The sequence below is a fragment of the Epinephelus lanceolatus genome, chromosome 8 (genome assembly GCF_041903045.1).
Source record: "Epinephelus lanceolatus isolate andai-2023 chromosome 8, ASM4190304v1, whole genome shotgun sequence".
Classification (NCBI taxonomy): Eukaryota; Metazoa; Chordata; class Actinopteri; order Perciformes; family Serranidae; genus Epinephelus; species Epinephelus lanceolatus.
Genome location: NC_135741.1, coordinates 29,365,208 through 29,375,025, shown reverse-complemented (window position 1 = coordinate 29,375,025; position 9,818 = coordinate 29,365,208). Strand labels below are relative to the sequence as shown.

The 9,818-nt window shown below is 38.3% G+C and overlaps 1 protein-coding gene across 3 annotated transcripts; it reads right to left on the bottom strand.

Annotated features, from left to right (window-relative positions):
* Positions 1–9,509, bottom strand: rer1 (retention in endoplasmic reticulum sorting receptor 1). 3 transcript variants are annotated; one of them, XM_033609936.2, is made up of 8 exons: positions 9,369–9,509; positions 7,325–7,406; positions 6,094–6,198; positions 5,139–5,235; positions 4,504–4,582; positions 3,410–3,545; positions 1,974–2,028; positions 1–531 (listed from the first exon to the last, which is right to left on the bottom strand). In XM_033609936.2, the coding sequence occupies exons 2-8, from the start codon at positions 7,403–7,405 to the stop codon at positions 521–523; spliced, it is 564 nt and encodes a 187-aa protein (XP_033465827.1). In that variant the 5' UTR covers position 7,406; positions 9,369–9,509; the 3' UTR covers positions 1–520. The 3 variants fall into 3 exon arrangements, with proteins under 3 accessions (XP_033465827.1, XP_033465819.1, XP_078026273.1); XM_033609928.2 differs by having other exon boundaries at positions 1–2,028; positions 9,369–9,508; XM_078170147.1 differs by lacking the exon at positions 9,369–9,509 and adding an exon at positions 9,006–9,071 and having other exon boundaries at positions 1–2,028.
* Between the last annotated feature and the right edge of the window lie 309 nt (positions 9,510–9,818).

Genomic DNA, 9,818 nt, shown 5'->3' with positions numbered 1-9,818 from the left:
TACTGTTTGAAGGGACACAGCCTCTTTAATAGCATTTGGAGTGAAAAAATTACACTTAAGTTATTAAAATCAAGTTTTTGTTTAACTGTAGCACAAGAAAACAATAACATGCAATCCATGAGAAACATATTTAATTCATCAAATCTAGAACCCAATTAACCAGTTCTGCTTTCATTGATTTCAGCTGAAATGGATTTAAACACTTGGAAACAGTATGGTGGTTGGAAGAAGAAAAGAAAAAAACAAAACAAAAATAAAAATAATCTCAAAAAAATTTCATATCTTAAAATATATATATATACAAATCCTCCAGACAACCTTTTGAAACAAACTTTTTACAGGAAAATGTTTTGATCCCTTACTACAGTGCTAATCAAAGTTTAGTAATGACAGAGAAATCCCCAGCAATCTGATAAAAATGTAGAGGAAAAAAAAAAATCAACAGGTTTATAGAAAAGAAAGTGTGATCGCCACCCACTTCATCCATTTGTTATAATAAAAGCTCTCAATCTCTGTTTTCTTATGTTTCCTCTGCAAAAGAAAGAGAACAAAAGTTTGCTTGGAATGACTATATTTACCGTAATGTTTTTCAAAGTAAACACAGATTAATGAAGTACTACAACAGCTAGTCTACATAAATCGAATGGACCCCAGGCTTTGAAATCCAGATGGGTAAATGTTTCAAAGTGAAAAGGATCATCGGGATGAATCTGTAATTGTCTCTTATCTCACATTAGACCTTCTTATGAATTTGACTTGAATACTGGTTGTGAACTTTGAAGACAAAGTGTATATTTTCAATCTGAAATGAATTCATTGACTTGCCATTTCAAGCAAAATACCCCCTAAAATAACGCTGAATAAATATGGATTATAGGGGTGCTCAATGACACAGTATCCCATCTGTTAAGTTCTACAAAGGTGCTAAAGTAGAACGGATTTAAAAAGGCAGACTACAGGCTACAGGAGACTAAATGGGCTGGGATTAGTGACACTTGCTTTGAATTATGCATTCACTGATGTGGTGGGTGGCTCAAGATTCAAGTCAAGATAATCATCCATACTGACTCTTGCTTCGCTGGCTAGTGCAAACAAAGTAATACACAGAATTACATCAGTTGCCAATCCAAGATAAACATCAATTGTGCAGAGTGTAATCACTTCAAGGGAAGAATTATGATTTCTGCCTGTCATGAATGCATATTCAAGTGAAATGTGACTAATTTATCCAACGTGTCTGTGTGTAGTACAGAGGACAATTGGCCGAGACACTTGTAAGCCAGAGCAGCTGCACACTTTTATCACAAAAGATGAAATTATTCAACTTGGAGACTGTTGCGTTTCCTTCAGATTTCATCTTACACATCTTATCATGTTATTTTTTAACTAACACTACTAACTTTCAATATATAACTTGTTACAAATAAGTAGGTACCAATATATTAATCAAATGTTGGCAGATTTATTTCACTCGGGAGAAGATGTACTGGAATCACCATCATTGAAGGAAAAAAAAAACAAAACACAAATTTCACTGCAACTTCTTTTCAGTGTGGTTCCTTCTTGGTGACTTTATACTTACCCCATGGGGTTAAAAAGGCAAAAGGCAGCTCTGAGTCTGACCTACTACTGAACAAATGCAGACCAATCCTAAAAAATGAGGATCTGGTCCTCACGAAAAAAAAAAAAAAAAATCCTACCCCAATAGACAAAGGCAATATTCCCAGACTACTTTGATCCATGCTGCTCATAGCCTCATCCAACACTGAACCACGGATCAAAAGTCGTATTTTTATTTATATGTTTTCATGTTACTGTCCCGCTTACAAAAAAAAAAAAAGAAAAAAAAGAAAAAAGAATCTCTGACCCTTGCCATTCCCCACTAGCTGTGACTGATAAATTTAAAATGAGAAGGAGGGGGAGGTTGAGTAGGAGATTTTAACTAGCAAAAGTTTTCCCTGTGTCTTCCTTGCCTTTGTATGTCCTCTTCCCATGTGTGAAGGGTAGGTATCTGTACTTGACCATATGCTGGAGGAGGCAAAAAGAGAAGAATTAGCCTCGGGTATTTCTACGATTTTCCCACGAGATAGAGAAGCACAATGATAACTCGTCTTATCAGGTGGATTAAAAAATAGAAATTAGCGCTTTAAATGAGGTAATCAGATATTCAAATAAACAAATGCACTGCATATGAAGACTGGACATTACAGAAACACCTGTACAATATGTTCAGTTGAAGAAAATACCCCTTCAAAACACATAACAATTGTGAATGTTAAAGGGTCTGTATGTAACTTTCAGAAAATAGTTTTGATTAATGCCATTGGTGGCCTTTAAGTGAACTGTACGAGACTGACTGGAATCATGTTACTAGAATGCTGGAAAATAAATGACAACCATATTTAGAATAACGTAATAGCGTTTTTTGGACCATTGGCTCCATGTTTCTAAGTAGCTTGCCATTTGCAAATTACTTCATCAGCTGACATTATGAAGCAACCAACTGCAGATCCATGCGCCTAAATGCGAGTAAAATATACCAGTGGCTGCTAGATTTGCTTCACTCACCTGACAAAAAAGTTAATTTCCCACCCCAACCCTGCATGCAACGCAACTTTGCACTTAGCTAGCTAATCTTAGCTTAGGTTGCAGTTGGCTTATCAAGTGCCGCCAACCACCACCACCACCACCACAATGCTATTGGCTAGAACGCGCTTTGTACCGTTACTCCATTTATTGTTGGCTAAATCACCACCATTTGTCATAATACACAAGTTAGTATTGTGGATCACATTAGCTGGTGCAGTAATTTAACAAGCTAGCCAACTGACAAATCCACTAACATAGTGCTGCTAGCGATAGTTAGCGAGCAAGCAAGCTAAGGCTATCCGGCTAGCTGTTAGCTGCTAGCTGCTACACTGCATGGATCTCGCGTTGGCTGCTTTGTAATGAAAGCTGATAAAGTCATTTGCAAACCAGCCGCAGGAGTCTGGATACAGAGCTGTTACAGGCAACTGATAAGTCGGGGAACATCTCACTTTTCAAGTTACGTTGCAATCTGTTCAACTGTTGTCAATAAGAAGCGATTATTACATGTAAGAAGTTACGCACAAAATTTTTAAGATGTTTAGTTTTGGTAAAAGCTTTTTCAGAGAATTGTTGAGTCATCTCTTCTTTAATTTTTGGGTTGAACATTATAGTCTGGACATTTCATACAACTCATGTTTGTGGTCCATGATGAATAGATTAGCTTCTCGAGTTCTGCATTCATCCCGAGCGATATATCTTCTGTGTAATCCAAAGATCACTTTGTGGATAGACTGCACTGTTTGCATGACTCCAGTACAGCTGCAGTGTCAGTGTATGCAGTGCATGTACTATAGTGTGTCGGTCAGTGTATGCTTCTTACCTTGATCTGCCTCTTCATGGTGATGCAGAAGAGCATGATGAAGTACATTACAAGAATAGGCCAGAACACTGGCACGTTGAAAGCTTCAAAAAATGTGCAAATCATGGCGATGACGATGCCTTTTGTCGCCGAATGCCTGACAAGAAAAGTTACATAACCTCAGTTAAAACAGTGCAACCACATTTGTGAAACTGAAGAAGCACAAATTAACGACATCCTCAACCCACGGTCATTTACTGAATGTGGCATGGATTCTAGACACTAAAGGACGTTTCATTTTGGAATCAGTGAAGGGAGAATATGGTGAGGAAGGGATTTATGAGTCTGTAATACGAAATTAATCCATATTGGAAAATACAGGAGAGGACAAGTGGAAAACAAATTTGACAAACAGCAACAAAAGGCTGTTGGATAAACTTAATATTTCAATGTGTTGTAATGAATACGCTATTCAGTACTATTACAGTTATCGCAACAAAAAACAACACGGCCATTTATTTGAACCACATGGAAAGAGGAACCAAAGATTATCTTTTCAAATGCTATGAAAACACCAGCTGCATGACTGATGCAAAACAACTTTCCTCTCTTCCTGTTTTAGTACACAAGAAGGCAGAGTTTGCATAAACAAATGGTAGTCAGGAGAGGTTAAATACAAACTGTAAACAGCAGAGCGCAGAGAAATGCAGACTTGATCCTCAACTAGTGGCATTTTTGTTGATAGACCATATTTATAATGAGTAAAACTGCTAAAACTTTCAGGTCAAAGTTTGTCAAGCCAGCCTTGAGGTAAAGTCTACATTTTTATATTTAATGTCTCTTTAGGACAGTGTAATGCTTTGAGGATGGTCTATAGATGAAAGGAATAAGGTAGAAATTCAACTGAGATGAGAATATAAGATCACATAGGGTCACAGGCAATTACACACAGATTCAATCCAGTATCTTTGGTTTATGCTAAAATGCTACATCCTCTTCTACAAATGAGATCTGCATGACTTAAACTTTGACCACACAGGTCACTCCATAGAATATCATTTGCAATGACTTTGCGGTTGTCAACAATAGATAGCCAGGCAATGAGCTGGACTCACCAGAATTTGAATTCAGGCAACCTCCTGATGAAAGGGCGGAACTCCTCGTTCTGCTTGGTAGGAAGGGATGGGCCCTCATCTGCACGAGGGATAAGTTATAGAGTGATGTTGTCGTTGATAAAAACATGGAATCTTCAATCACGACCAAGCATTAAGACCAAGAATGTACAAGCCAAAGGTTAAACCACTATCGGATCAAAAGTATTCATATATATTCATATTTTACCTTCTTTAATAAACTCAATTACTGTGGGACTGGCACTGGTATGAAATGTTTTTAAAATATAATAACAATTTAGGTATAAAGGAACAGCTTGTTGGGGCCACATAAGGGGAACAAACTACTTCACAATAGTTTGTGGAACTCTGCAGTCACTGCTGCTGTTATGTGCTTGCACTTTGCCTCCAAAGGATCACTTGGTAATAAATAGTATGGCTGAAATTTTATTTCCTTGGATGACAAATTTGACTTTGTGGATTGAGTGTTTTTTGTCTTTTGATACTTGACAAAATGTGCGACTCTGTGATAAAAGCCTAAATGAACGGGCAGGTAACAACCCTAAGAGAATCTACTGCCAAGTACACAACATGACCACCTTACACAAAAAAGATCAGATTTATTTGAGTCAACTTGCCTTCGTCAAGCAGTGAAGGATCCACTTTTGGCGATAGAAAAGCAATGAACAGGTTGAGATGGTAGATTCCCAAAGCATATGTTACTATATACCAGCCCTGAAAAGCAGCATAAGGAACATCACCACATTAACAGGCTTTCTGGGCAGCCAGTGAACATGAATGCGCACCTTTGTTAGTAACAATTATGTACACAACTGAGCATGAGCAAGAACATTTTCATGGAAACAGAGGAGGCGAGTAGACAAAGAATTTCAAATGCATATCACACATAAGACAGGTGAGTCACAAAAAAAAAAAAAAAAAAAAAAAAAACCCAAAAAAACAAAACACAGTCACTGCACCGATCCCTCAGCCAGTCTTTCACCTTTGGTGAAAATCAGCAAAAACCAAGGGCTAAATGATATGGAGAAAAAAAACATTTTTAATATTTCTGACCAAATACCTATATCAATATTGCAACAATAATGTAGTGTTGACTTTTGGTGCTTTTACATACTATTAACACAATGATATTTTCACCAAATAATTATCTGTTATGTTGACATAAGTGGGTAAAGGCAAATAATAGAACAGCTAGAACAGTCTGGTAAATTCAGGAAACTACAATACTATAATGCAGCCTTTAGAACCAGGTAAAGACAACGCTATGATACTACAATCTCCAAAATCCAAGATAACATCTAGTCTCAAATAACAATATCAATATAATATCGATATGTTGCCCAGCCCTAAATGAGCCATCAATATAATGCAATCCAGTACAACAAACTACTAGTGAAATAATTAGTAGAGGTGAGTGAACATATCTCACCAACAGCCTAAAAAAACTGGACATTTTCTTTTTCTAACTGTGTTGCTGTTATTACAACTACTTACAACTCTCATGGCTTACACCTGCTGACTTCACTGAGCACTGTAGTATATTAGGAAAAAAATACAGAAATTAACAATTACCTGTAGTATGTACACTCTGATCATGTAGACAGCTGTAAGTAGTAGAGTAGCTGCCCATCGCACTGCATAGAACGGCGTTGACTTGTCTAGCCATGACTGATAGACCTGTCAGTCAGGAGAAGGAAACAGTAAGTAGCCATCAGAGGTAGAGAATATCACTTACAGACAAGTAAGACACAACCTTAGGTAAAATACTTTGTGGAGATACAGTGATACTGGACATTAACTGAGCATCCCATGATGATCATTGCTCAACTTTCTACTCACTGTATAAGCCCTATTCGGATGGGATTAGTTTAACATGGACACGTGGGGTAAAGTAATTATTACCAGGAATTTCAGTCCTGTCCGAACACGCCATATCTGTGATCATTACGGACAATGTCAGTAAAAACTTTTACCCTCTGTAAAACGGTCCAGAGAAAATACCTCATATTAATCCTGTGCGAACGCGATCCTCTGTAAAAATGCATATAAATATTTAGTCACGTCCTGTTTACGACCATTTTTCCACATTTAGAACTAGTTTTCTGTGTTTTTTCGATGATGGTGGCGCTTGAAGAAGCATTCGGTGTTGTCGGCAGTCGTGATAATGGACATTCTTCTAATGATCACATAGCCCTACGTGGGAGACCAATCAAAAAGGTCAAGAAGAAAGCACTTTTCAGAACCACGAGACTTCTGGTTGTGTTAGGTAGGCCTAATATAAACCCATATTGCTAATCGTTGTGTACACACAATCCTGATCATGGGCAATATTTCATATTGGGCTAATCATTAATTATGATTATCCTTAAGCTGATGCTTACAGGAAGCAACGTAGCACACACATCAAGACAGGGAGGTGATGCCAGGGCGCACACCGATTTACCACCCCCATCTCTGGGAGAATTACGGAGATTTCTTGTCCCGTGCGAATCGGACATTTAGATTACAGACATCCTGTGGTAAACTGACATTAGTCCACATCCCTATGTAAAACTACTCCCGTCCGAATTGTACTTAAGAATATATTTTAATTTGTGTCCCCTAACCCTTGAACCCATGTCTTTCTTAGCCTGACTGACCAAAAGAACTATGGCGGCAGACGCCACACAAATGGCCCTATCTAGAGCGAGTGTTTGGTTTGTCTGTTCTGAGCTACTCTAGAACAACATGGCAGACTCCTTGGAACTCCTTGGAGTCCCCTACTGAAATGATATATGTGTGATCTGAGTAATAAACATGTTACCTGTCCAATCCGTGTGAAAAAGGCAGCGACTACAGATGGTTTCCCATGGATTGACTCCCCGACACTGTCCCCTTCTGACATTCTGCCAGTGAAAAAAAAAGAAAAGAATTTTAATTAGTATTGCATGAATCTATGCTGCTTGACTAGTCTTACTGGAACAGACTTTATAAGCTGCAGTGGGCAGTATCATTGTCAAGCATGCACATCTAACACTCTTGGGTGTATTGGCTATAATTGTAACCAAGTTTGTAAGACAGAATGGTAGAACTGTTTCCAGCCTACATTCTCGTTGTAAAGAGTCAAGACACATGTTAACATTTGCTTCACTAATGTTTACTTTCCCCTTCTGTCATGTTTGACTTCTTAGTATGGATGACTGTGAAATGTACTTAATTTCCTTGAATTTGGGAACTTGTTCGTGAACTTGTTATTTTTGGATATTCTTCAAAAATAAATACATTTTATGGTATCATGTTTTACAATAATCTACCCTTCTGCAAAGCCTTTTCAAACGATAGACCTAAGGGGATCTGTAAATATAGAAAGGGATTATGGCAGTTACAGGACATTAATACCACAGAGTTCACAACATGAATTCATAATAAAGACATAGTACTAATAGTGATCACCTGGTGCGTTGAAAGTGCTCCTGAGAAATGATCAAATAGTTGCAGAGGACATGTATATTTCTGCATAAACAGTATGCAGCAGTACAGTATGGTGTGCTCTCAATTCAATATAGACATTATGCCTGCTTTTTACTAAAGGCACTGTAACACATCCAGGAAGAATAGTTAAGAAGAAGATATGACTACTGAAATTTGGGATCAGCTTTAAAAAGAGGACAAGCTGTTTGGACCTATAAAGACCAGAAACTAGTGGCAGTCTCTGTGTCATACACTCTTTCAGCTGTGATGATGTGGACAGGATAGGCAGCTGTTTGACAGTCAGGTACACACGCACAAGTGGAAGAGGAGATCAGAATGATATACATGTAGATTACGGGCATTAGGGGAAATGGCCTGGAGAATAAAACCTAGTTGTGGCTCTGTAAAAGCTAACAAGCTAAGTGACGATGTTAAAACGTAAATGCGACCAATAGCGACATATTTCGGCTACGTTCACTTTGGACTTCTCAGACATCCGTTGACTTCGTAACGAGTGGATCATACATTTTCTTGGCACGTTAGCTGGTTGTCCACCTTAAACACTTAAGTCTGGGGTTGTGTTTCAGATACACTTAATCGCAGCTTGTAGTGTGTTGCTGTTGCGATTATAGGGCCTTTTAATGACTCATTTTTGACATGCAACGTTAGCCAAAGAGAGGCAAGACCGTGTAGAGCTGTTCGTGGTTGTGGCTAACGTTAGCTGCATACCTAGCTAACAGGCTTAGGCAGTCAGGAAGGCAGCTAATAAATCATAATTCTCACAACAGGCTCTTTGGGAAAACCATGACGTGGATAGTATCGAAAAAATCACGCAACAACTGTTACTTAGGTTTCGTCAATGATATTATTTTAAAGTTTAGTTTCGTTAGCTTACAAATTAGCCCTAGAAATAGCTAACTAGCCATCTAAATGTACATTGCCCTTTGGCCCAAATTACTGCTCGTGTGGGTTATGTAGTTTTAGTAAGGATTCAATCGACCCTTTTTGGCCCGTAAATGCATTTATATACCTACATTTCACACGACTGCAGTGTACCGTCTATTAAAATCCTGTCAAAAGAAAATGTAGTTCATGTTTCGATCTCTTTCCATTACAATTTGCGTTTATAAGGAAAATATTGAACTACAAATACCAGCAAGGAATGCGACTATCTGACAACTCACTTCCGGAGATACGGTATTACGTTGCCAACGGCTTCACAGCTAGCCAGCTAGCCCGGTTAGAAATAAAAACCATTCTCTTGTAAGTTGACCACATCCGCACTCACTGAATGATACACTCGTTTTAAAATGTGTTTCTTAGTTTCAATACCTGTCTGCGTCTCTTGGTTGTGACTGCGATTACGGTGAAAATAATCAATGACAGTCTTTTCTTACCTGATACGGCCGCTGTGTCACTACCCGGCTCTACCTAGCTAGCTAAACTAGCCACTTCTCGTGCAAACTGGTGTGAACACGTCAGTACTTCCGCGAGGTTTCGAGCTGACGGCAGGAGGGATAGTCGAGCCCAGAAAATAACCGATGAACTGCTCTCGATTATTGAAGACTTCCGCCTATTGCCATGAACCCATGAACCTATTTTTATACAGTCTATGCCATGAACAAACACATGAACGCACTTCCCTATGTTAGTAATATAATCGAAACTAATTTACGGTGCGTGTCGCAATGTTGACAATGAAGTTTAATGTCCATTCAAGTGAAACTCAGACCAGTAATTAGTCTTAAGCCTTTTTTTTTTTTTTTTTTTTTTAACTTTGATAAAGAGACACATTAGGGACTGTTCTTTACTTATCAGAGGGGGGTGGCTGGGGTGTGTGTTTTGTA